The sequence below is a fragment of the Trachurus trachurus genome (genome assembly GCF_905171665.1).
Source record: "Trachurus trachurus genome assembly, chromosome: 3".
NCBI classification, from domain to species: domain Eukaryota; kingdom Metazoa; phylum Chordata; class Actinopteri; order Carangiformes; family Carangidae; genus Trachurus; species Trachurus trachurus.
In genome coordinates, this window is record NC_139893.1 from 28,604,335 (window position 1) to 28,631,594 (window position 27,260).

Below are 27,260 nucleotides of genomic sequence, written 5' to 3' on the forward strand. Positions count from 1 at the left end.
TTTGCGTAAGTTATGTGGACCTTTCAAACACTTCAAAAGCAACATTCTGGTCAGAGCCATGCACATCTAATTTACATAGCAAAAGAAAACAGCATTCAAACATGTGGGAGACGAGGATGCAAAAGTGGCTGTGGGAGGAACGAGAGGGGCCATTTTCATGAGTCACACTTGAAGCCAATGTTTTATCAACAGGGAAACCAGACAGTTATATAGAGCAACACCAGACAGGTGGAGATCTCAGGGGGACGGACTCTCACAGTGCACAGTTTATACTATCTGGATTTTCTTTTCACTTAGCAGCACAGGATGCAAGCAGGGCAACGCCAGATTTATTAGGATGAACAAAACATGTTCCCATCTGTTTTGTGACAACAGGCTGATTCTGATGTCAGGGGGAGGGAGAGGGAGGCAGCTCAAAGCAGAAGGTGGGGCAGGAAAAGAGGAGGAGTTCAGTGGGTTAAGCAGTGGTCAGTGTGGGGTCAGTGTATGAGCAGAGTAAAGCGGTAATGGGCTCTATTCTATTCAAAAGGACCGTGCATATAACAGAACATCATTACAACTGCATAGTGTTGAACATGATTCAGAGCATGCATTAGGACTGTTATATAAATGATGATGTATAAAGCCAGTCTGCCTCATACTGGGTGTTTCACCTACACTGACCACAGCAGCAGAGGTTGTGTGTATGGAGGATCGGGATCAGAGCAGAAGAGACACTGGTTTTATTCATGAAGTCAAAGCAGTGAGTTTTTTTTAATTTTTTGCTCAAATCTGCTGCATTTCTTCATCTTGTGCCTGAGAACGTTATGGCGTCTGACACCTGACTACATGCAACTTGCACGCACATGCAACTTAAAAAAAAAAACATGCAAAGACACAAATGTTACAAATGCAAAAAACTACTTTGTCCAAAAAAACAGCAAAAACTCACTACACAACAGAAGTGTTTCCGGGGACACAAAAAATTGTCTTTGAAATTGAAATTAAGGTGAGTTTGTTTGGTTTGTAATAATGTCAATATCACATGATTCAGATATTAACACAAATGTGTACTGTTAGCTTAGCACTAGTCTTTAGCCAGGTCCATCACTTTTTGAGACGCCTCTGTTGTGCTGTGAGTTTTTGCAGAGCATGTGTTGTCAAATCTCTGAAGACATTTTCTGAATTTGTATCATGTTTGTGTCTTTGCATGTGTTTTACGTTTTAAGTGTCTTAAGCTGCAGTGCATTGAGCCCTCAGGGCCAGCGTGGATATCTGCTGTTCAGACTTTCAAGAGGGAGGATGATTAGTAATGTCAACCAAATCGCATCTTTTATTACAATGGACATTGTAATGTTAGCCCTGTTCAGACCTGGTATTAACATCTGCCTCATGTGATCCAAGTTCTTCAGTTCATCTCTGGCAACAAAACGTTTCAAGTGACTTCTGTGGGACCCCCTTGAAAATGAGATGCTACATCTCAAGGGGCTATCCTTTAAAAAAATCAAATGTATGTTCTCAGAAACAATCAAGTGTGTCTGAGGTGTGTTCACACCTGAACTTGGTCATGTCCATTTGTGTTCAGATAACCTGAGACAGGTGTTCATACCAGGTCTGGAAAGAACCTAAGAGTTGTTGGGGGTAAATATATTTTCAGCTGTAGCAGGTAAACAGAGAAGCGAAAGCAAAGCAGGAGCTGATGTTGAAGCCATTGTGTCTTTACATCTTATTTATAGTAAATACAAAGCTGTAATGTAAACACCATTTTCTCAGCGTAACACCTTGCACACTATTGTCATCCTGACAGCTGATCAGAGCAACTGCATGTGCACCTGATTTAAATCACAGAAATTACATTATTGGAACTGATTGGACAGAAACGCAGAGGTAGAAACAAACTCATTGTACTAACAAGATCCGAGAAAGGACGTGAAGCTTTGAGACAGGCTGTTGGTTTTCAGCCAGCATTAGCAGCAGTGGTCAAGGGAGCGGCACGGCTCCATGAAACTCTGGCGACAAATTAACTGCAGTAGAGCTTCATGAAAAGTGTTAATTACCGCAAGGCCCTTGAGTTGAGTTGTGAGGCTTTTGAGTCTTATTATTCACAGTGGGTTCATTAATGTCTACTCCACTTCACCTTCAACACACTAATTTAACAGCCAGTAGTTCATCAGAATCAGCAGCGATAAACAACATAAAAAGGGACGATTAGACACTTTATTCTGAGCAGCATCAGACCTAATTTTACTTTATGAAATATTTCTGAGGAATACATTTTGCATCAATCTTAAACAGCTGGATGTGATGTGGAATAATGTGAATTTCTTTAGGTTATCGAAGATTTGATTGAAAGTAAACTCTCATTAAATATCCCAAATAACACAGCTTTACTGGTCCATGTGAGCTTTATCGGTAATGACTAAAACAATTACAGAGATTACTTGTCCATCTTCTGTGATATTTGCCCCCACGAATCAAGACAATCTATATAAATGTTATTTGTGACTGTAGCTGATTCTTCACAAACTCTTGCCTAACCACTTTTGAAGGGTGACACTCAGCGGTCCTCTTCCCAGAGTTAGTACAAATCTAGCCATTCCCACCACAGAAGAAAGATAACAGCATTGTTTGATTTTATTTGATTGATATCAGAATATTATTGTTATTATTGATAGTTATACCACGGTTTCTTAGTGTGGCCACACCAATAATCAAAGGAAAAAAGAAGAAACAGAAGGACAGAAGAACAGAAGGGGGTGAAGGAATGGAAAAGAGGAACAACACGGGAGAGTGGGGAGAGGAAAGGAGAAACAAAATGGCAGACTCTAACATGCAGCCCGTCACTGTGCTGCCCGTGGTTCGACCCCAGTGAAGACAAAGTGAGGGGAACCGACCGGCAGCACAGTGACTGAGAGCTGCACTGATGGTTTGGCGAAGCCTGCGTGCACAAAACTGATGGGAAACTGTTCTGTGTGGCTGCTCCCATCCCTGGAGCAGGGGCTGGAGTGGGAGGTGGGAGAGTGTGTGTGGGGGGCGGGGGGTTGTCCATGAGATGGGAGGCAGCACGGGGGGGGGGCAACCAAATGCTCCCCATTAACAAAGGTGAGGGCAAGGGAAAAAAATAAAGAAACAGAAAGTAATGTTGAGTGAGACAACAGGCGACACATGGTACAACACAAACTGTGAATCTCTCTGCTGCAGGTAGTGGGGGTCGGGGTCGGGGAGGGGGGTCGGGACAAAATACAGCCTGAAGTGAAATTTAGACTCACTTGCCAGTTTATTAGAATTATTGAATGATACTATAAAGTGTTTTTGATATTTTGTAGTCTAATAAACCAGCAACTAAGACGTTTCTGGAGATGCAATGTTCTCACTGTAGCTGCTATAAAATGAATGTGCTGCTTGGTGACTGAGGTGACGAAGAGTCATGAGAACATAAACTCTAAATAGCCGAACGTCTTGGGACAATGCCACCTGACTCACTCCTTATGAAACATTAGACCACTAGGAGGCATCGTGACAACTTTATGATAGCTCAAGACGGACAGATATATAATAATTTCCAAATAATCTCAGATTTATTATCTTGTTGTTTCCTTGACAATATGGCTGCAAGTGATTCCTCTGTGTCAGAGCAGATTTACATATCAACAAGAAATACAAAGCTCTCTCCAAAAGAATTGATGGGGAAGGGGGTTATTATTTTCTACATCTACAACTCGCTCCATAAACAGTTTCCAATACTAACGACTGCAACGTTCACATGGATATAACCTCCATTTTAAAATCCGTAGGTGGTAAGTCACAGCTCACCTGTCCTATATAGAAAGGTCTACTCTACTGTCTCTTCATTCCCACTCTGATATATTCCACATCTGCTTAGTGGAAGTTAACAACTGAGTTTAACCTTGTGATTCCACCTTCATTCACTCATACCACAGAAAGGACATCGTTTCATCCTCTAGCAAATGCCTTACCCTCTCTTTCTTCCTCCATGTGGCTGATGCGGAGCACCATGGCAGCCTTCTCCTCTCTGGCCCGGTCCCTGGCGCTGACCGCCTCGGCTACCATCTCCTGCCACTCCAGGACCTGGCTCTGAGCGTCATCGGCACTGCCTGACTCACTCGCCTGTGACAGGAGGGGAGCACAGGACAGACAGGACACCTACACTCAGCGCTCTTCGTCAACACACTGAGAACAGGAGGATTTTTAAAACACTGTGGTTCCCTGACCTGGGAGGCGGCTCTCTTGGTGAACTGCTCTAGGTCGGCTTGTAGTGTCCTCTGTTGCTCTTCATACAGCACCAGCTTGGCCTCCAGCATTTCTAACACAAAGCATCAAATGTACAAGTTTCACATCATAGATTTCACATTGATTTAAGTGACTTTATTATGAAGAATTCACTGTTGTGTTAGTGTTTCAGCTTTGAGTTCATTACCATTCTTTGTTTTGAGCTCCTCATACTGCTCAACTTTCCAGAGGTTTTCCTCTCTCTCCTCCTCCAGCTCTGTGATGCGACTCCTCAGAGCAGTCAAGTCTGGGGGGGCGACTCCAGCCTGAAGGGGACATGGTTATCTTTTAAATGGGTCTCATCCTTTACATTGTAGTTTTGCTTGGAAGTCTTCTGCATGCATTTTGACGCGTTTTAACATTTTACTCTGGAGAACAAAACGTCACTGGCCTACTGCAGAGTTTACAGTTATTCCTTTCAGACCAATTAATAAAATATGTCCATTATTAACATAAAGTCTGCTTTATACCTTTCAGTGAATAACGGGTTCATTCAACAACAAGGCCTCTTAGGAGATCATCATACCTGGCTTTTCTTCAACTCCTCCTCCAACTGTCTGATCCGATTTTTAGACCAGGCTTTCATTTTTAGGAACTTGGCTTCCGATCTGCCGGCTTCATCTGTCTTCTGCTTTGCTTGGGCTGCAAAACAAGAGAAGGAAGCCGTTCCTGATCAGGGATCCCACTGATTCACTTTTTCCATTGCATTTATTGGTCATAATGTTATAATCAAATGTACTAATAACATTTTTTTCAAAGCATTTATTACATGTCAAAATAGGTGGATTTATATTTAAAAATACAATAATTCGGGGCGGTGTGTGGCGCAGTGGTTAGAGCGGCCGCCCCATGTAGAGGCTACAGTCCTCAATGCAGGCGTCCCCAGTTCGAATCCCGTGTCGGGCAGACATTTCCTGCATGTCATTCCCCCTCTCTCTGCCTCCCCCTTTCCTGTCTATCTCACTGTGCTATCAAATAAAAGGCAAAAAGGCCCAAAAATATACTTTAAAAAAAATACAATAATTCAAATATATTTATAAATACTTTATATATCAAATATAAAGTGAAAATCCTGGAGTTCAAAACACAGGTTTTGGACTCTCAGGATTTAAAATCTGGTTTCAGGCTTACATGTTATAATCTGTCTTTTTTTTGTTGTTGTATAGTTTGTTTAAATAAATTCATAAAGGCAGAGTCCCCCTGTTAAAAATCTGAATAACTGCTGACCATCTTCAACAACCATGAAATTTACCCAGCATTTCTGGGACATGTAGACTGAATAATTAAAAGACAATGATGTAAGCGAATCATCAAACCTTCGAGTTCAGCTATTCTTTGGATAGAGGCTCGATCAGCGGGCTCACTTCCACCTCCTGCAGCCTCCTCGGGGGCAGGTGGTGCCGCTGCCGAAGACTTCCTCAGCTCCTCCATCTGCCCCAGGAGATCCTGCTGGATTTGGTCTATCTGTGTTTGATGCTGCTCGGTCATTCGCCGTGCCTCCGCCTGCTGTTTCTCCATCAGGTCACGAAGTTGGGCGCGCATCACATGCTTCTCTGCTTCCATCTTGGACTCCAGGCTCTCTCGTTCAACCTGTAGCCGTCGGAGCCGCTCGTTGAGCTCCTGCGGTTGAGGACAGTTCAGGATGCGACCAAAACAGGAAGACAGAAATCCTCATCACGACATTACAAAATATGATGTACACACAGGGGACGCAAGAGGACAGAGATGTTTAAAGTGATGAAATGTCTCTCCTGACCTTTATCTGTTGGTCCCTGCCGTCCACCTCCCCCTGAAGAACATCGATGACCTGGGTTTTACCCAGCAGCACCTCCTCTTTCTCATGGAGCTTCTGTTTTAGAGCCTTCAACAGCTGAGAGGACACAGTGAACATCTGTTACACCAACAGGCTGCTGCCTAAACACTAATACAGTCAGACTGATTTACTGAGACGAACTCCATCACATAGACCCTTGATAATTGTTGGAATGGATCACATGACTACTGCAGTGACTGGGCTGTGGCTCTGTTATGTTCCCTTTAGACCGAAATAAACGAGTGACATGCTGCTGCTTAAATAGTGGGTGGAGTCTTTACCTGCTCCAAGTCTGCGCTGGCATCAGACTTTGCTGCTAGTTTGAAAAGCTCCTGCTCGTGCATCTGGTTGATCTCCATCAGCTGGTTGTCTTTCTGCAGAATGATGTCTTTGAATGTCTGGATCTGAAACAAAAAAGCGGTGCATCATAACAAACACTAGCATCTAACTCCACAGTAAAAGCCTCACTTCTGATCAGAATGATGTCGGTGTGACAGGCGAATGCTTTGAAAAACCTACGTTTTGTTTGTACATGGTCTCCTTCTGACTGTACTGCTCCTTCTCTGTGGCCAGCAGCTCTTTGAGGCTGTCGCTCTGCTCCTGCAGCAAACTGTAGCGTTCATCTGCTTCTCCCACCTTCCTGGTCAGACTCTGCACCAGCAGCTGGAGCTCCTGCATCGCTCCGCTGTCTTCCGCGGCCTGCGAGGGAACAGTACAAGTCAGCAACAGTGAGTGCTGTTACAATGTCCAAGAGAGTTTGCAAGAAATATAGATGTATGACTTCTTTTCCAACTTGCTGCTGCTGTTGCTCCTTTTGTTCAAGATTTGAATTTGTTTGCAGTGGCAAATGACAGAGAAAAGTGTTAATACACAATGTTCAAACCTTTTGCTGAGGTGCAGGCGCCATGGGCTGATCTCCTGCCAACGCTGTCTGCAGGTGGACGATGTAAGCCTCTTTTTCTGCCAGTTTCCTGTCCTTCTCTGTTAGCATGCTGTCCATTTCCTCGCCTCGCTGACGCTGAAACTCCACCTCCTTCCGCTAGAATTAATTAGTAATAAAGCCAGTTAGAGAAATTAAGAGACAGACACATTTTAAAACAGATTTCAAAACCGGTCTTCCTCTCACGGGCAATTCCCTTGGATAGAAAGGGCTTAATTAAATCTCACGAACAAGGCAAAATATAAAGAAATGTTGTAACACATGTTTGCCGAAGGGCACCTTGCTCAGTGAAGTGTTATATTGCTCAGTTCCTGTCGTATACACAGAGAGAGAATGTTTGAACTTGTTATCTATCCATCAGCTAAATATGAAAAACAGATCAGCAGATCTGTTAATAACTATAACTCCACTCACTTTGATTGTAACACCATTTATAGAGACAGGGATGGACAATTAATCATTAAATTAGGATTGTGACAAAATATGACAGGTGCATTAACACTACAACTGCTTTATTGGAAAACATTCATTTAAGCTTCTGGGATTTGTCAACATCATGTAAAAACTAAGGTGTTGACGGTTAATTCAACTTTTGATAAAATCTATTAATTTGTCAGATTCCCAGAAGTCTCTGATCAATACTGTGACATTAACATCAGATACATTTACAGTATATTGTCCGTTCTCACAGTGACACTCAAAATACATATCCAACACATACAGCAGAGTAATACTTGTTTGAGGCCAAAACATCTGCGAATAATTTTGTACCCGTCACCAAAAAACAGATCAACTGTGAGATCATGAGGAGGACGACTCCATCTCATGTGTCTGTAACTGGGAGACGGGGACAAACTTTACCTTGTTTGCCAGTTCCTCGTCTCTCTGAGCAAGATGCTGTTCCAGTTCCTCAACTTTCTTCTTTAGCAGGACGATCTTACCCCGACTGGCCTGCTCCCCTCCTCCTTCTGATGACCCCTACAGGGAAACACCAGGACAGTGTTGGAAATATCCAATGACACATTTCGGACTACTTTTTTCCAGAGGAGCAGATACATGATTCAAATGTAGTTCTCATATTCTGAGTCTGCTGTTTTCTTAAAAGTGGGGACCGACTGTATTGGTCATTAAGGACAATGGTAAATATGTTACAGAGACTTTATAGTGAAGCCTTTATGTCACTAGATCTGAAAGATACTGTAATTAAACAATATATGGATGATGTCAGACACACAGAGGGTGAGTTTTAGGAAACGTATCTAACCATACCAGTGTGAATGTGTGTGCTTGTACCTTTTTGCCATGAGTTGGCGTGCCCTGTCCTCCCTGCTGTTTCTTCAGCTCCTCCAGCTGTGTCGTGAGCGATGTCACCTTGGCCTTGTTCTGAAGACGCAGCTTTGACAGTTTGGCCTCACACGCCTCCTTCTCCACCTGAGTCACAGACAATTTGTTACATCAATTCAAATTCTGTTCTTCCTCTTTTGCCAGAACAGTGGTGTTTGCAGTCTGAAATATACTCTGGCATACTAGCTGCTCCTCCTTCATACATCCATGGCTGCCATAGTAATATGACTGTTGTTAGCTAGCAAGCCCACTATTCTCAGTCTGTTCGTTATGTTCGTCATGGCACTGAGGCACTGAGGCAGACGCTGATGGAGGAAGAGGAGGAGAGAAGCCGGGCAAGGGACTGGACAAGGGAAAATCTTGGACTGGCTTTTGAGACAGTGAGTAATGTCTCTGCCGGTTACATAGGCTTCGTTGTCTTTTCCTGTTACGTTGGCTTAAGCTTGTAAATAAAGGTTGTGTGTTGCTGTCCGTGAGTGGTGCGCCTGTTATTTACCTCAGTACTATTAAAGGTAATTACACTCCACAACTGCAGGGAAACCCTCAGAGCATAAAACCCAATTCTTCAAAAATAGGGCTTTAATATTGGCCACGAGTGCTACTTTGCTTTAATTGAGATCAGTTTTTTTTATACACAAATGATAAACATAATCCTAGTACATCTTATTTGCAATGTTAAGTGCAGCAATGTATGTATGGTGGAGGGTTGTAGTGGAGCGGATGTTCCTGTCTACACTCACCTGCAATGAGGCCAAAACATTTACTGTGTTGTGGCAGAGCTCTAATCTCACATTCCTGTCTTTATCACTATGCGATGACAGACTTTGACTTGGAAGTTTAATAGTTAACTCTATCAGGGATTTAAAGAATGGTCTCAGTCAGTAACTAACTGTAAATAAATAACAAGCCCTGACCATATTAGAAAAACACATGTGACCACCAACTGTGCTTGGATCAGTCAGACACAGATCCCTGTCACACACACCTCAGAGCTCACACTGCTGTGAGCAGTGCAGGGGAAATTATATTTAAATATCCAAAATTATACCACATGGAACTATCAGGTCACTATTGTAAACAGTGAGTAGGAGTGTAAGGAGGGTGAGGGAGCAGTAGGTTTGATGCCAATATAACAACAATGGTCACAACGAGTTTCTTATGGATAATATGCAACTACAAAATAAAAGACACCGATGAACTGAAAACGAAAGCAGGCACTTTTTTGTTTCATGGTTTAGATAATGAAAAGATAATAAAGTGTCCGCAGATCTTAAGTGTCTCACAGACAAATTTCAATCCTTCATATGTCTGTCGAAAAGAACAAAACATCTAACTGAAGACATAATGAACCTAATCGAAGTCCAGGTTCTTGGATAGGATAAAATCATTTAGCACAAATGATTTGTTTGCCACGTTTAGCGGCGCCATTTGGAGAGGTAAAAACTCCCAGCAGTGGGCGGGGGAGTGCGAAGATAACACAGACTGCGGTGGAAACAGCTCCACGGCCGAGTCGGGGAAGACAGGTCGGAAAACGAAGACCCTGACAGTCCCAGCCACAGATAAAGGGAGATGATTCCATGGAGTAACATGAGGTCTCAACACACATACTAGATACTCCAGTAGTACTGCAAGGAGGGGAAAACTCAATGATCCACTACTGCTGCCCTGATGAACAGGAGAGTCTAGTGATCAAACACCTGAGCAGCAAACCCAGAGCAAACAGAGCAACAGACAGAACAGGTCGGATGCAAGAGCTTTGAGAAATGTATCCTCACCTTAAGTTGTTCATCTTTGGTGCGAAGTGTTGCATCCTTTTCGCGGATCATCTCCTTCAGCTGAGTGACGAGTTGCTCGGTTTGAGTCAACCGCTCTGCCATTTCCTCCACAGCGACCTCTCCTGCAACGCCAGCAGCACGTTGGGGAGAGCCCGGCCCCTGAGGAGAGACAGACATCTATGATACACAGTTTGCTGTTCTTAATTATTAAGGAGCCAGTTACCAAACTTCAGGTGAACAAATCAACAGCTGAGTCTCAGATAAAGAGCTTGGGATTATGGTTGTGCGTATAGCCTCCAAAATAGCAACCAATAAAAACAAAAAGCCTCTGAATGAGAAATTGTTCAAGTTTAAGTAGGGAGAGACACTGAAGCTGCATCATGTCCCAGTCTCCACAGCTCTGAAATAAAGTTGTGATGGTAACTCTAACCCTTGTAACATAAACGACAGAAACTCTCAGGCTCAGGTGCCATATCTTATTATATTTCATTATCTATGATCAAAACAAGCAAGGTCAACTGTTACTCTATGACTGCAATTCATAACATGTGGGCAAATAATGTGTAGAATCACGAGGTGAAATAATCCCTAACACCACTAGCAGTGAAGACATTCACACAACAATAGTCGGCTTATGGAAATTTTAGTTTTTGTTTGTTTAGTTTTGTTTCATCCTGTGTTGTGTCAGTCCAATAGAAGGAGCGGGCTCATCAGTGGAGAGGAATTCAGAAGAACAGAGATGAGGTGATGGCTGACAGGTGAAGGGCGTGAGAAACGCTGAGTCAAATGGTTGTGAATAGTTTGAGCAGTTTTATTGCATTCATAATAAAAGGTGATGCAAGCATCTCTTAAAAAGTAAGGATAGCATGTAGGCAGCCGAGTAAGTGCAGACTGAGGGGACAGAGGGGTTTAAGCTGGTGCAGTGGTTCCCCCCTAACAGGAAGTGTGAGCTCCGGTCGTCTGAGTCAAAGCCCTGTGCTCAGCAGTCTACCTAATTCCAGTTTATCTGGACATGAAACACACTGCAAAGCTTCCACTGGGTTTCCTTTGAGCAAATTAAGTTGTTAACACTGACCAAAGTCAATGGCCACTCAGGGGCACTCATTTTAATTCAAAACAAATTCATGAATATTACAGCAACAAATGGTTCACAGGAAACAAGTTGTGAGACAAATAACACAATGTTTCTTGCAGTAACACAATCCCAGTCACCAGACACTGCTTACAATGCCACTATTCAAGCAATGGAAAGAAGAGCACATGTATACTTACTCCAGAGCCAGGCTCTCCCTCTTCACTGGAAAACCACTTCAGCATGGTTTCAGTTTGGACCTGATACACACACAAACAAAGGCATTGACATTATTCAGAACCTAGAAATTCTTACTGGTGGTTTGATATAGGACAGCTCATCACAAATTTATTATCAGAGTCAACTCTGCCTTAATTTTAATCCTCTCCATCGTTACGACATGACTACTCCAGAAATCCAAGCCAAGACAGTTACACTGACCCTTTAAGAATCCATCCAAGAAAATAAAATGAAACACTAACTCTACGTTTTATTGATTCAACATCTGAATGATTTTTACACCCTGCAGAAAAATAGAACAAATCCAATGTATGCTAATTATTAGCATTAAAATGCAATTTCATTGTCTTTAACAGTGTGAGATAACAAATATTAGTTTTAAGCCAACAAAGTATTGAGATAAATGAGCAGATCTGAGGAAATGCACAACTATGCTCTCACTGTGTTCTTTCCTTAAAATATTCATGGTCATCCCGGCAGACAACAGGCTGAGCAGTGCAGGCTTACAGGTCACTTCATCTGACAAACTGAGAAAGCAGGCCACAGGTCTGCCAAGATAGTCAGGTGATTGCTGGGAGAGTCCAACCCAGAGCGATAGATATAACAGAGTGGCGACAACCTTTGATGTCGCCGCCAGCGCGGTCACGTGGTTCATGTAGCTCCCAATAGTTCCAAACGAGGCTGCCGCTGTCATGTTCTGCTATGGGACAGACAGCACTGAGCTTGCTTTTGGACGGTAAATATTAAAAAATAAACCCTACAAAGGTATATTTACAACTGATACTGAATTACTGTATGTACATCAATGTCAGTTTTCAAACAAAAGGCAAAATCTTCTTGCTTCAAGGATTTATTTGTCACTCTAAAGTGAAGATTAGCCTGCCCTACAGTAAAAATGGCATAAGAAGAGGAGTAAAGCAATATATTAAGTGGGAATATATACATTTAAGCATCAAAGATGTTCAATCAAACCTACACAGTTTGAAACAACGTTCAAAACACACACAGCCAGTATCACAACTAAACATAAAGCCCGTTAGCTTAATGCTAACGTATAATGCAAAACCTCATAGACGGGCTAACAGAAATTAGCATCGATATCGCCATTTCGCGGCAACCAAGCCATAGCAGTAAAGCTGCCAAAACCTGGCTTTAGCGCTGTCAACAAGTCACAGTTTTAATATTTTTTTCATGCAAGAAAGTCACCGTTTAATCCAGAGTCTGTGGTCAGTTCATAACGTTTGTTAGGGACTTGCACCGATGTTTGTTCTGGGAGAAGTGCAGAGTCTGCGTGAGCCCCGACCGGGAACCAGGGGCAGCGGCTGTCCGCAGCAGCAGCAGCCGCTCTACTGAGCTGATCTGCCGGCGGGCCGACCGTCCTCCTCCCGGAGGAGGAAACGAGCCAAGTAACGTATCCGCATGCTTTTAGAGGTTGACTGCTGGCTGGTTAAATTATTTTAAAGAGATTAATGTTGGTCTTATTGATGAAAATTAACAACTGTGGCTGTGGTATTAGTTTGTTTGAATGAAAAGTGAGCAGGGCTGCTTCTGGGCTACGGACTTAAATCACCACAGTTACGTAAATAAATAAATGTTTTTCAATGAACCGATCAGTCTAATAATTTTTATTTTGTTAAGTCAACATGGTTACTGTACTTGGGAACGATTATTACCACTTTATAACTTAAAATTGGTCGGTATTTCATCAACGTAGCTCAGTAGTTTCTTGCTGTGCAGCCATAGAAACAGACGTGGTCCAGCGCCGCGGGAGGAATGTTTGGAACTATTGAGGGCTCCATGACCCGGAAGTCGGCCCGCCATTTTTTACAACGGAGTCCTATGGGAGTGTCGCCACTCTGTTATATCTATCGCTCTGGTCCAACCTAATCATAAAGGCCTCTTCATGTTTCAGCAGGGGACAGCTCAGTTTCGACTGCAGACAAGAGGCACAACTTTGTTTACAACTAGCCTGTCAGGTCTTACAGGATTAATTTGGACAAGATTTTGGAGCCTGACATCATGTGATTAGTCCATTGAGGTTGCATGATCAACCAGATTCATTCAGCCTGCTGCACAGTCCAGCACACGTGACGCAGAAGAAAAATCAGGTCAAACTGGTTCTGTCACGCATACCACAGCAGGACCCTGCACGAGCACAGTGGCTTCCTGGTACCTTTAATGAACGTCGGGATCACAAGCATCAAGCTCGTTGACAGGCGAACTGTGCCAAAGAAACTTTATCCGACTGTGACAGTGGGCTTGTTATCAAATCCTCCACTCTGAGAAATGTTACACTGAGATGTTAACTAGTATACATTTCAGGGTTCAACACAGAGCACAATGAAATAGCCTATACTGTAGAGAGATGCTAACGCTATACTAAACATGCAGCTATCTTTAAGTCTCATATTGCTGATGATAATCCCAGCTTTAAAAAAAAAAATGAAATAAGGAAAGGCATATCAAATAGTCCTGGGCTGGAGACCATTCCCATCTCAAACACAGCGTTTCTTACAGTCTGCTTCATTTAAAGTTGTGTGCAGGTCGCCGAGGAATTGACACTTGCTAAATTTACTAGCCTCTATTCACACCAGTTGGACACCAACAATTAACACAAAAAGGCCTCACACTTGTACCAAGACAAGGCCTCGGGAGCCGGAGTGGGCGTCGGCAGGTCCACCGGCTATTTTAATAAACTGCAGTTATGGCTAACGATGATCCTGCTAGCTAACTTTATCTTGCCAGCTATGTAGCTACCTGCTAACGTAGCTAGCGCTGACCTGTATCTTGGCTATTCACTTGATAAATTAGCTCGCAACCAGTAAAATAATACTTTTGAGTGTTTACCGGATTCACAACTTCACGAAGAATCCACCTGACATCTCGGCACGTCGACAAAAGTCCCGTAGAATTACATTTTATTCCACTTGACGACGAAATTGCAAACGGGACAGAGATGCATCCGTCACGTTTGTCAACAGAAAACAGAAAGGAACTGCGCATGCGCAAACACACCAAACTGACCGATAAGACTGTCATCGGCTACGAAGCGATGAGATATGTATGAAGGCCGGGATTGTGAGAAGAGCGGTTACTTGATGTAATCTTTATCTCATGGTGTTGACGTTGTTGTTTTCTTTTCTCCAGAACAGGTCCGTTGTCCCGTCAGCTGCGAATACAAGAGGACGAAAATACCAAGATCACTAACTGCATTTCATTTCCGTTTTCGTTCAAGCGGACATCTCTGCCTCAAAAGGATGCACAGCTAGTTTTTTGATTCAGCAAGAAGTTTGATTTCAACTTATAGCATATTGTGAAAATACAAAGTTGTATTGTTTCCTCCTGAATACCGTATTTCATGGAAACTGAATTGGTTTCAAATATTTTTATTTGAAGCAATGGAGTAGCCTACACAAAGTGCCATCACTTTACATTGGCTTCAGATTTTACAATAGCCTAGGCCTATTATTTACAATATGAACAACGCTCAATGCAGATTATCTTCTAGAACCCCTCTCGTTAAAAAGAAAAAGAAAAAAAGAGGCCACTCTCAACTGTAAATTAGTTAGCTACAGTTACAAGCTATTTTCCCCAAAAAGTAATTAATCAAATTACTTTACAAATAACTGTAAAGTAATTTGTTGCTGCATCATTGTTTTCCATCTGTTCTTTAATCCTCTGTGGTTTCACATAGGCTACAGTAACAAGTCAATTAGAATTGAGATAGTTGTAGCCTAATTGTGTTGTTAATTAATAGGCCTACAGTATAAAGACTGAGTCCTCTGTCAAAAGCTGTGAGGAACAGACAAAATTCATATTTTTTCCCTTAATCATTTAAAGGCAGACTCCAAACAATTTATTGTCAAAAACAAATTGATTATACAGAGAATCCCTTTAATACAGGATGGTCTGGTAGTTGATCCCCACTACTGAAATCTATGTTTCCAGGTATGATCACTGCAGTAGGGTGTTCATACCTAACCTGGTTTATGTTTTGTTGTAAGGCCATCAGGCAGGTCGGGTTGGGTAGATTGGCCTCAGAAGAACCATAGTGGATCAACAGTTTTACCACGACCACGTTCAAGCAGGATTTTGACGTCAGCTGGGCTTTAATCTCTCTGGGAGCTGGGTGGTAGCCTTTTGTCTGGATTGATCAATCCCCCCATCTCTGCAGTCAACGAGCTGACAGATCTGCTGTTCACAAACAAATTGATTTGAGCTCAGATGTTGGTCACTCAGATTTTTTCCTAAAACCAGCGTGGAGTAGTTTTGTCATAGTTAAGGGGGCAGAAATATTGAAGAGCAAAGGTTATTATGTTGAGGGATTTAGAGACGATCACTGAAAAGTCAATTGGATTTGTCCACAGGTTACCTGGAAATAGCCCACACACTGTTTTCTACTGACAGCACAAGCCATGGGTGCTTGGCTGGCGCACAGGGATGAATGTGCTTGACCACCTCTACAAGGATTTTTAATTATTTTACAAGCTTTTTTCTATTACTGAATTATCATGGGTCAAGTACAGGGTGTCGAAGATAAGGAAGTGACTCTTCAACACATTCAGGAACTCTACCGTAAATTTACAAGCGAGTGTCCGAGTGGAAATCTGCACTTACATGAATTCAAGAAAATCTTTGGTATCACCAGCAGCTCCACAGAAGAAGAAACTGCTTACATGGAAAATGTGTTTCGATCCTTTGACATAAATCAGGTAATGTAACAAGACAGTGATGTGTTGTTAGATATTTAATAGAAATACTAGCCTACTGTATAATTAAAAGTGGAAATGGAAAAGCTAGAATTCAAAAGGTAGGCTACATTTAGTAAAGTTAACTTTATTTTAGCTTTAATGATAAAATGTTGATAATGAATATTTGTCAGTGTTTTCATTATGTCGGTTGTTCATTATTCATTCATTAACCTTTATTTAACCAGGCAAAAGTTGCTAAGAATAAATTCATATTGTTGCTGGGAGGCAGCTGGGACTGACTGATCCATCCATTGTGCTGCTTTCCTCTTAGGATGGTAAAATAGACTTCATGGAGTATGTGGCTGCAGTGCATCTCGTTCTTCGTGGAAAACTAGAGGACAAACTGAAATGGTCTTTTAAAGTTTACGACAGAGATGGAAATGGCTGTCTGGACCGACAGGAAGTAAGACAAGTTGTCAAAGTAAGTGTTCAGTTCCATTAATAAATCACAATGATGTTTGCATTAGTGACTATTTTTTCAGGGTGGGACCTCTAACTAGTAGATGACTTTCCTGTGGACTATTTCATCTGAATGTTTCAAACTTTCCATAAATACTCCCTGAACAGGCACAAATATGAGGGATATTTGTCACAGTATTACCAGTGTGAACAGTTGAACAATTCATGTTTAAACTTGTAATCTGTAAATATAACACTCCTTCAACAAATGCAAAACATTTCCTTTTATTTCATTTGCAAATATATGAAAACCTCTGCATGCCTATGCATTGTCTATTTCTGTGAGTTGAAAAATAATCGGTGCGTCTCTGTTTTGCTTGCTCTTACTTTTTCTTTTCTTTTTTTCACATAGTAAGTGTTGCATTGCAGGTGTCAGCACAACAGAATAAAACATGTCAATATCAGAATATGTTCTCTAAAACACGTAAACTGACATTTCTTTGTCTCTTTCCTCATCCTTTCAGATCATCTACAGGATAAAGAGGCACAATGATCCTAGCATCACAGTGAACATTGATGACATCTGTGACAGAATATTTGAACTAGTGGACAAGAATAATGACAGTAAGTGCCAGGATGATTTATATTTGATACAGATAGGTGGATACATTATAAACCTACTGTCATAAATTCTTTAATTTGTGTATCACTGTGTTTCTCTTGTGAACTGTCCAGGTCAGATTTCTTTGGAGGAATTTATTGAGGGGGCTGAAAAGGACCCATGGGTTCTGGATCAGCTGAAACTGGACATTGGGCCCTGTGATTGGTACATTGGACAACAGAAGATTAATGAGAAATAATCACACAATTAACTGGATGCATATCTTGCTAGATTGATAGATAATCTGCATCAGTTGATCTGGGAGAGAGATCTGGGATGCGGGATAATCTCAGCCACCATCAGACCGTGTGGAAGTACAACCTAATGTCTAAAAATCTTCAGGTGGTACAGAGTGCAGTGAAAAGAGCTGTTGATCACTCAAGATGGACAACCGAGTAAATGCACAAGAGCCTAAAAAACAACCATTAGCCCATGATTGCATTGTGACCAGCAGCGGTCACCAACCTTCTTCATTCAAATATCCCTAAGCTCGTCCTGAGTGAAATTAAATATCCATCTGTTGTAACGTCCAGAAAAAAAAGACTCAGACAGTGTTCACAACCTGAGGCCCCTTCATTCGGTCTAACTATAACATGTGTGTATAACAAGTGTTTCGGTCCAGTTTTTTGCACTGTAAGTAGAATCTGAGAGACACAGCTTCTTGTTTTAACAATTTCACAACACATTACACTTTTAATTCTCATTAAATATTGAATTTCATTCATTCCACAGAAAATAAAGACACATGGTTTATTTTTGTGAGGAAAACCAATTTGTTCATGTTAGACAAGAACGTCTTCACATTTGCAGTGAGCAAATGATACTACTGTAAGTCGTTTTTTTTTTAGAAAGTACAACTGTGACAATGCACACAACAGCAAGACTCTCAGATCAGTTAGTATGTTTTCTACTTCTGTTGTGGAGCCTGCTTCATTACGGTTGGTAAAAACTGTATTTGTATATTTGTTTATTATGATTACATTTTCTATTCTTGCCTCCTTGTCTGTCGATGAAGTTGAACCTGGCCGCAGCCTGCAGAAAGGGTGGAGTTACTGACTTTGACTTGACCATTGAAGGTTTAACTCCACCTCATTTGGATTTCATTGGTTTAACAGACTTTTAAACCTGCCTACATCTGATTTCAGCGGTTTGACTGTAGAATGTAAGTTCAAAGCTTATACCTACAGGGTAAACTCAACACGTTTCATATTTCATATTTTTAAACAATGCTTTCTGTACTGACCTTAAAAATTAGGTGTTAACTAACTTCTTGGTGCTATTGTAGGCTACTTTTTATTCCACTGCATGTCTCATAGCTATTGTTACACATAAGTTTTTAGATGATTACTTTTTGAATGTTTATCCACGCCCAAATTTGTCAGTTAAAACAATGAAATCACAATGGGCGGGGCAACATGTTTAAATTGAACCTTGCCCTGTTCTGCAGGCTGCAGCCAAGGATTATTTGTATGCAGTCAACAAGTAAACACTTGCATGTGTTTTCTTAAGCTGCAGTGTACTGAGCCCTCAGGGCCACCGTAGTCTGCCACTGCTGTTTAAGATCTTGTTGACAGAACCTGTAAGTGTAAACAGTCTCTATTGCAGTGTTTGAACCTCTGCCTCAAACTACCTGAACTATCTAAGGGTTAAATGTTTAGGAGGCCAACCGCCAAACACTGTGTTGCTCACTCGTGCAGACTGGAGCAGCCTTACCACTGTGTGCCAGATACATGTCTTCTTTTTGAATCTGAGCTATTGTTTTGATAGATTGTCTGAATACATGGTTAGTGAAGTAGCACAAATGTGAGGAGAGGATAACTGCAGAAGTAGGTGAGTTCGACCAGGAATTCATTCAGCCATGCAAATGAGTCTTGCTGTCAGAAATAGTTTATCTCTTCAGCCACATGGTAGCTTTTTTTTTTTTTGTGAAAAGATTGAAATAAACAAGAGTATACCAATGTGTATTCTTATTTTATTCCTCTACTTTATTCCAGATTACAAACAAACAACAACTCTGAAGTATGGAGGCTTCATGGGACCTTCTGCAATATTGCTTTAACCCGACTTTCTATTCTTGGTCTGTAAGACTCTTTAAGCAGAATAATATCCTTGAGTCTCACAGTGAGACCAATGAGAGCCACACATACTGTGAGGCAAAGAGCCTTAGTGAGAAAGGTTAAATCCATATGCTAAGGTGCTACGGGGTCTGGTGACTGCAATGTGCGCATGTGCACCTCACTGAGCTTCAAATGCATCATTATTGCTAAGTTTGCTTCTGGTAACAATCCAGTGAGTAAAATGCAGAGTGAATGAATGGGTTAGACACCTAGCAAAATTTAACTGAGCTGAGGCTGTCATCCTGCGTCATTGACGATGATTGTTTCTCACACGACTAAGTGCAATTTCAACAGAAATGTTAACTGTCTCAAGGCAGTCTTTCCCCATTATTTTTGTAAAATCTGTTTAATGATTTTTAATTTAAAATTCAAAAAATTCAGAACTACAAATGAATAATATTGGCAGCAACACCATTAATTACAATACCATTAACCATTCATCTTATCTGAAACAGACCCTCTTTGTTTGACATGTTAAATCAGCTATTTTCTAGATGACATCTCTTATTCCTCCAACCACATGTCAAATGTTGGTGTGGCCTCTCAGATTTCCATAATTGTAACATTACTGATTATTAGTACGATTTATCTTGAGGCCCTCTTTTTAATGTGTTTTTTAAGTATTTTGTTGACACATTAATTAAATACTCATTACAGTAAGTTTCAAGAATTTTCTTTTGTTTATATTGGCTCTGTTGCATGCCCACATTCCCAGTGGTGATCTTTAAATCTTTACAGTTTAAAAGGTAAATTTCAACCAGATGGGAACTGAGAATCATCTATTTGTGTAATTTTGCAAAACTGTGACAGAGTCTGTTTCCCTCTGTGACTGGGTCAGAAAAGGATTATATTCAGGTTAAGGTGGAGGGAAACAGACCATAACCCAACGCTTCACACCTTTGGACAGGTTATATTTCATGAGTTTGACTTACGGGACACAAATCAGACGATAAGAGCTCAATATGAAACACTAGAGTTCCAACATGTGACTAATGTCTTACAAGATCAAATTTGAACTTGCGTCAAATATAAAACATCCAGATAACATAATCAGCTCTTTGTCTCAGGCTGCAGTCTGCATGCAGTGAATGCTCTGTACACTTCTTCTGCCCTCTATCCCTCACCCTGAACAAATAATTACTGCCTGAAACCAGTGGCATCACCAATACAGGGAATTATCACAATAGTCATGATACAGTAATGACTTTGAAATGTGGGTGGGCTGCAGTCTATTTCACTTTGTGGATTGACAATATAGACATAGACAAACTGATGAGCCTCAGGCAGCCTTGACCAGAGACGAAGGGTTGCAGGGGTGATGTTTTCACTCTGGCGCCTCCTTGTGGCACAGTCAACAACGTGAAGTTGACAGAAATTGAAAAAAAAAAAAAACACAACATGTTTCTGTAAAAATATGTTTTAATAACAAAATAAATGGGTATCTGAAGCGAATACAACACAAGTTTCTCCTCAAATGCAACATTTTTCTTCTCCTCAGGCTTGTACAAAAAAAAAACAGACAAAAAAACAGGTAAAATTACATTATGTACAATGTTTTAACAAACTGTGTCACGGTTCGCCTCATTTTCCGATGTATAGGCAGCAAATAATCTCTTGTGAATCAGCTGTTCAGCATTTGCCCAGTACTGAGTGAGTGACAGACACAGTTGGAGATGAGCTGGTGAAGGAAGTGAAGTGGAACATGTAGAGGTCGAAGAGCCAGAGATTCATCACAGGTTTGTGAAAGAGGAGTGAATGTAGGCATTTCAAACAAAACTGATGCTGCACTGTCTGAGCTCTGCGTGACTGTACGTTCCGACCGAAAGCAGCATAAATGTCAAAGTGACAGGAAGTCTGTCACTTTCCTATGGGAGTCTCCTGGCAGCAGGTCAGAGTATGGTAATAATTTCTGATGCAGCTCAACATCAAGCAACTAGTCCAAACTGTAGAAGTGCCAGGGAACACAACCATTTAAACTTTTGTATCCATTCCTTCTCTCTCCATCTGATATCTACACCTGTGACTGTTCAGTTTCTACTACAATGAATGCATCTCATATTCCTGCCAGTAGATGGCACCAGTTGATAAACAACACAGTTACCATGGGTCAAGTTTTTTCAAATGTACTTACTATTGAAGTTTACAAGTAGCCATGTGAGTTACGTGAGTATAGGCCTAACTATATGAAATGGCAATAAAACATTTTGCCATTTTTTTGTGGTGAAACATCAACAGAAAAAGTCACATACAGTACTGATGGTGAGAAAAATAAAGACAATACCAGCAGAGCCCACACAGGTGCACAGGGCGACCAGGGGCATAGGCGCTAAGGGCAAAAATATGGAGTGGACTGTCCCGTGGCTACAGAGAAGTGTTGCCTTTCTCTTCTGATGCAGCAGAGTGTGTCAGCAACATTTTTTTTTATCAATCATTGTTATACTGACAAAAACAGACTTTGCATTACATAAACAAACAGCACAACTCCACCCCATCAGTCATGAGTTAACACAACATGATGAACTCTGCATCATGTCATGATATGATGTATGTGACTGATTACTGCAGGATATTTATTATATGCAAGACAGTAGCCAAGCTCTGCTTTGGAGTTTCAGCTGTTAAATGAGTCAAAAAAAAAAGACAAAATGATTAGGCACACAAGGCAGGAAGCGCAAGCGCCAACATTGCCAGGGCCCTGCAGGTGCAATCTGGTGCTTTTGATCCAGAAAAAAAAGAAAGAATTCAATGTTGTGTAGCTTACCAGGATATGACCCCTGTTGCACACTGCTGACCTACTACAAAGTTGACGGATGACATGTGTATTTGTTTTGCATGGCCTTTAAATAGAGTTTGCAAAACCCAGAGCTCCCAACAAACTTGCTAGCAATTTTCTTCATGCTCACCCCTTTCGGTCTGACAGTACAGAAAGCAACTGAAGCCAGTTCAGGCATACAGCTCATTTAATTAGGGTGGGATATCTGAACCCCCCTCAATAAAAAAATACTGAAGTCAATCCAGAGTTGTCTGACTGAACTGTCAGTTATCACACATAATGTAACAACAGCTCACTGTTGTTGTTTTTGTTGTTGTGGTGGTGGTGGCACCAAGAAAAAAAAAAGAATGCTGACTTGAATCATACTGACTGGGCAAAAGGACCACGAGCTGGATTTACAAATTAGCACAATATGATGTTATCGAGATATATCATATACATTTTATGTCATACAATGACTACAACATATTAAACCAAGTTTTAAATTGTGTATGTCTAAATCACTGAGCAATAACTAGCTTTATGTAATAACCAATTTTACCACATTGACGAATAAGAATAAAAATTGATTTGATTAATTTGATAATTTACAGTTGACTCTTTACTTATGGGTTATTTATTTGTTAACAAATGTATGGCTGTCATCTCTAAAGTAAAGATATGTGCATTCAAATGTGTTGAAATATACAACAGCTGACTGTACAGCTGTTTAACAACACTCTCTATCTTTCGATAGAGACATGAACTTGCTGCCAAAACCGACCAGAACAGCAGAGGCTCGTACCTTTGGACCAGCCGTCCAACCAATGGCTGAGCTGCAGCCATGAAAAAGCACAGCGCTCTCCAGCTTCATGTCACAGGAAGCTCCACAAAGAGACGCAGGCAAAGCTTCAAAACCCATGAGGACAACACCTCACCGTCAGATGGGTGGCGACCCCACTGAGCCTCAGAGTCACGGTAGTTTCACACAGTTCTGGGTGACCCAGCCGGTGGCGTTGACATCCAACTTGAGCAGGTTCATGACCCATTCATCCTTCTGTGCTCCCTCCATGAACTCAGATAAGGTTATCTGACCTGTGGGGACAAAACACGACCAGCACTGATGACTGCAAGGAATGATATGAAACACATTTAAATGAATCCAGTTTATGTAGGGAAACTCATTAGCTTTAGACAGGAACAGTAAAAAAAAATGTAAGGTCTCTTCAATAGCAGGATGCACTAATAATAATTCAGTTAAATGTGCATTAGAGTAAAAGAGTTGTTGTTGTTTTTTCCAAAAATGTAGCCCTGAGGTTTGTCAAAGCTTGTGTGAGGCAGTATAACATATAAAAAATAAAGTTATGAATCTTAACTCCAAAAGTTTTGAATCAGAGCTAAATCTGGCATATTTACATTTTGTATGTTCATGTAGAGTCCCGTTACAAATAAACAAATAAATGAAAATGAAAAGTACATTGTTGGCTCCACCAACCGATAGATAGATAAGCAGAGGCAAAAAGGGTTCATTAATTTTGAATAGTATTTTCCTTACAGACAAACAAAGACTCCAATGTACATTGTGCAAACACATCAGCACATCAAAAACAGTCCATTAATCACACAAATGTGCACTTGTGTCCAACGTACCGTCGTGGTTCTGGTCGACCAACTCAAAAATCCGGTCACAGATCTCAGATGGAGTCATGCTGACGTCTTCCGTCTGGGCCTTGATTTTGTAAATTATCTGTGTGAGATGAACAAAACGTGAGAAGTGTGTCAGTCTGAGCTTCATTCAGGAAACCATTCACCTCTGCATCTCTGCCCTGGATATCAAATATATATATCATCAACTTCAGGACCAATTTTAAGATTTTACTCGTTACTCTTTTAAAGCCCTTCTTGGCCCCCATTCATATCTCTGATAGTTCTGTTAAAATGTTTTTTCATAGCTTTTCCTTTTCAAGTTTTTCTCTGAGGGTTCTTTGTTTGTGTTATCCCTCTTTTATTCTATTTATTCCTATTCTTTGCTTTCTCAATTATATCTTTGTATTCTATTGAGAAGCAAATTGCTATGAAACACTGTGTAAAGCTGTCTTTGTATGTGCTTTACAAATGAAGTTATTTTTATTATCACTATTATTATTGATATTATTGATGTTGTTGTACTGACAAGGTGATGGATGAACAGTACAGTATATTTATATAACATACGTCTACAATAGAAACATCTACAAGTGTCAAGATATGAAATTGCTTTTACATTTCTATTGTAAATGTACTTGTTATATATTCATAAATAGATACTGTATACATATAGATGGATTGATTGTCTTGCATGTTTTAAATTTTACCTAATTCCTTGTCAGGTGAAGCAGATGATGGGCACTGAGGGCTAAATTTATGTCTCCTAGTTTAGAGGCTTACTGTAAAGTCTCCTAAAGAGGTCCAGAATAGCCTCAAGAGTGGAGACCACCCACTCCTTATCTAACAGGGTGAGGACTGCTGTGACCCTAAGCCTCATCACTGGGACAGTAAAGTAATCTGTCTTGAGAGGATTTGTGTTATGAAAGCTGGCTCTTTTGGTTAATTTCAGACCTGAGCTGAAAATACGACCATACTTTATTCAAATTGGACTTCATCTCTACAACTGAAACTTACTGTACAAGTAGTGAATAAAATAAAATAAAAAATCTCACCCTTATGAGCCGTTTCACCTCCTGCCTGTCCAGCTTGCCGTTGCCGTCCTTGTCGTACATCTTGAACGACCACTTGAGTCGATCCTCGAGATTCCCCCTAAAGATCAGATGAAGTGCTGCCACATACTCGAGGAAGTCAAGTGTATTGTCCTAGAGGAAAATAAGATTGGGAGTTTGAACATGAATCAACATCTACTGTACCATTAGAAGCTGCTGTTTTTTTTTTTTTTTTACCTGGTTTGTATCAAAGGAGCGGAACACAGTCTCCACATAGAGGGACTCCTCCGCAGAGCTGCTCGCCACCCTGAAGATCCTCTTCAGTTCATGGAGGTGCAGGGAGCCGCTCGGGCACTCCTTCATGAACATGATGCACAGGTCCTGGATCTGAGCTAGGTCCATCTCCTCGTTGTGGCTCTCCTCTTGTCCCATGGTCTCTGGTCACTGTGCTGAAGGTGTCGGTGAAGATGCTGGCTCCTCTTCTGCAGCTCACACTCTAGTCACATAGAAGAAGAGCTCTGCACCGGCGTCCAGTCACTCTCTGAGCCACGGAGAGGTCAGAGGTCGCTCAGATTAACTCCTTAATCACTTTATCTTTAGCTGTGAAGGTGTCGTCCAAGTAGGCTAGGTCTGAAAATGTATCATGAATGTTGTAACCAAGCAGCAAAAAGAGAAAATAGAGGTTCAGACCACACTCAGAACATCGAAACATTTTAACTTGTTTTCAGAATAAAACTCTAAAGCGCATCTCCAATTTACTTCATGATTATATCACAGTGAGGTGGGCGTGTCCATGTCCATTCACAGGATGGGTAGGAGGTGTGTGTGTGTGTGTGAGTTATTTTTATCCATCTAGTTAGGTAGAGAAGTCCCAAGCAGCTATGCTCCTCCCTTGAGATAATGAGATCATTTTCTCAAACTTAACTTTGTTTTTCCAAGTTAACAACATGATTAATTGGAGATCTGAGATAATGGTACAACAGTCGTCGTTAACTACATAGCTGACCAGCTTCCACACCCTGGGCGTCGCCATGGATGCTGAGGATGCTGATCAGCACACTGCCACCCTCTTTGTGATGGGAAAGGGCAGGGCTCTAATTATTAAAGCAGAAGTAAGTGATATATTTGTGTTAATATAAGTCTTAAATAGTTATATCTTCCGACAGCAATCACTTACATAGAGTGTTTGGACCGAAACACGGGTCTCTCAGTCCCTCTGCTCTGCTCTGAGCCGAAGAGAAAACATTTATCGTATCCTACAGTTTTTATCCAATGAGGAGAGAGAACGGCATGCAGGGCTGTGTGTGCAGCCAAGGAACGCCGTGAATGTGGCGACGTAGGGACGAGGACTGTTATGGTGCGTTCAAGGAAACTCGTATTTTTCCGACCGTGAAGTGGTACCAGTTCGATCTGGTACGAGTTCACCGGTCGGAAGTTACGAGTGGCCGTTATAGTGACTTTCACCGGTAAAACAGGTCGGAAAAACACGAGTGGGTTGCCTGGAACGCTACAAAGTCGTAAGTTGTGACTTGAAGCTGTAATTTACGATTTCAAAAGCCTACCTGGAACGCAGCATTAGCGAAAACGACCGGACCACTCACTTCTGCTTTAAGGTCTTACATTTCTCCAGATATAGAGAAAAGTATCCAGATATTTCAGGAAATTGGAGGAAATAAAATGTTAAAGGGATTCTTCACCCAAAATCGATAATTGACCAATTTTCTACTCATCATCATGCCAAGGAAGGGTTTGGAGAAATTTCGGAGCCATCAAAATGCTTTTAAAGCAACACTAAGGAACTTTTCAACCTTCATATTATTTTCATAACTTTTGTAATGGTACATCGACTTACAACAGGTTGAATGACACCTCTGTCATGGCCTGAGGGGGTCTGTATCGCCTTCACTGGCACTAAGCAGCTTTGAGGAGCATGGCAGGAACCCGGCTCTCACTTAAGTTTCACTTTCACTTTTGCGAGTCACAACGAGGAGGGACCAGGCAATGCGGTACCTTTCCGTCGGATTGTGTATGTGTGTTTACTGAGAAATAATCCACTGTTAACAGAAACTTAGTTTGGACGTCTTCTGTTAATTTCCATGCACCGGGAGATCAGGATGTTTACGGCACTACGTGCTAGTGCTCATGGGAAATGGAGTCTTCCTTCAGGCAAAACACTACCGCTTTGGGCCACTGGCGCCGCCAAACTCAACCAAAACTGAAAGTTCTTTAGTACTGCTTTAAAGGTGTACAGAAAAGAAAATTTAATTTGAGCCCACTTTGGGTGATAAAATTAATGTGATAACTCATCTTTCAGACGATGGAGGCCAAACTTTGTGCAAAATTCTATTTTTGAGTAAATCCGGGATGAAAGTGTGTATTTTTTTTTTCGCATTGGATAATGCAGGCGCACGGATTATACGTCAGCCTGTAC

The 27,260-nt window shown here is 41.3% G+C and overlaps 3 protein-coding genes across 7 annotated transcripts in view; 1 reads left to right on the forward strand and 2 right to left on the reverse strand.

Moving 5' to 3' along the window:
- The window catches only part of LOC311006579 (uncharacterized protein), a 36,622-nt gene extending 22,202 nt beyond the window's left edge, over positions 1-14,420 (reverse strand). For all 5 annotated transcript variants that reach the window (XM_083999430.1, XM_083999429.1, XM_083999427.1 and 2 more), the window contains exons 1-14: positions 14,301-14,420; positions 11,414-11,473; positions 10,142-10,300; positions 8,316-8,453; positions 7,884-8,000; positions 6,966-7,121; positions 6,602-6,781; positions 6,364-6,486; positions 6,026-6,139; positions 5,586-5,889; positions 4,796-4,911; positions 4,418-4,535; positions 4,212-4,303; positions 3,957-4,107 (exon numbers count right to left, since the gene is read on the reverse strand). In XM_083999430.1, coding sequence (XP_083855556.1) covers positions 3,957-4,107; positions 4,212-4,303; positions 4,418-4,535; positions 4,796-4,911; positions 5,586-5,889; positions 6,026-6,139; positions 6,364-6,486; positions 6,602-6,781; positions 6,966-7,121; positions 7,884-8,000; positions 8,316-8,453; positions 10,142-10,300; positions 11,414-11,458 — 1,813 coding nt within the window. In that variant the 5' untranslated portion in view covers positions 11,459-11,473; positions 14,301-14,420. The remainder of the gene's footprint in view (positions 1-3,956; positions 4,108-4,211; positions 4,304-4,417; positions 4,536-4,795; positions 4,912-5,585; positions 5,890-6,025; positions 6,140-6,363; positions 6,487-6,601; positions 6,782-6,965; positions 7,122-7,883; positions 8,001-8,315; positions 8,454-10,141; positions 10,301-11,413; positions 11,474-14,300) is intronic.
- Positions 14,421-15,748: 1,328 nt separating this feature from the next.
- On the forward strand, positions 15,749-17,463 carry LOC311008160 (guanylyl cyclase-activating protein 2-like; the record flags this gene model as incomplete). The annotated part of the gene is made up of 4 exons (XM_084001594.1): positions 15,749-16,165; positions 16,476-16,625; positions 17,128-17,227; positions 17,339-17,463. The coding sequence occupies exons 1-4, from the start codon at positions 15,965-15,967 to the stop codon at positions 17,461-17,463; spliced, it is 576 nt and encodes a 191-aa protein (XP_083857720.1). The 5' UTR covers positions 15,749-15,964.
- Positions 17,464-23,106: 5,643 nt separating this feature from the next.
- On the reverse strand, positions 23,107-25,261 carry guca1g (guanylate cyclase activator 1g; the record flags this gene model as incomplete). The annotated part of the gene is made up of 4 exons (XM_083969378.1): positions 23,107-23,228; positions 23,784-23,880; positions 24,833-24,982; positions 25,067-25,261. The coding sequence occupies 4 exons, from the start codon at positions 25,259-25,261 to the stop codon at positions 23,107-23,109; spliced, it is 564 nt and encodes a 187-aa protein (XP_083825504.1).
- Positions 25,262-27,260: the final 1,999 nt, after the last annotated feature.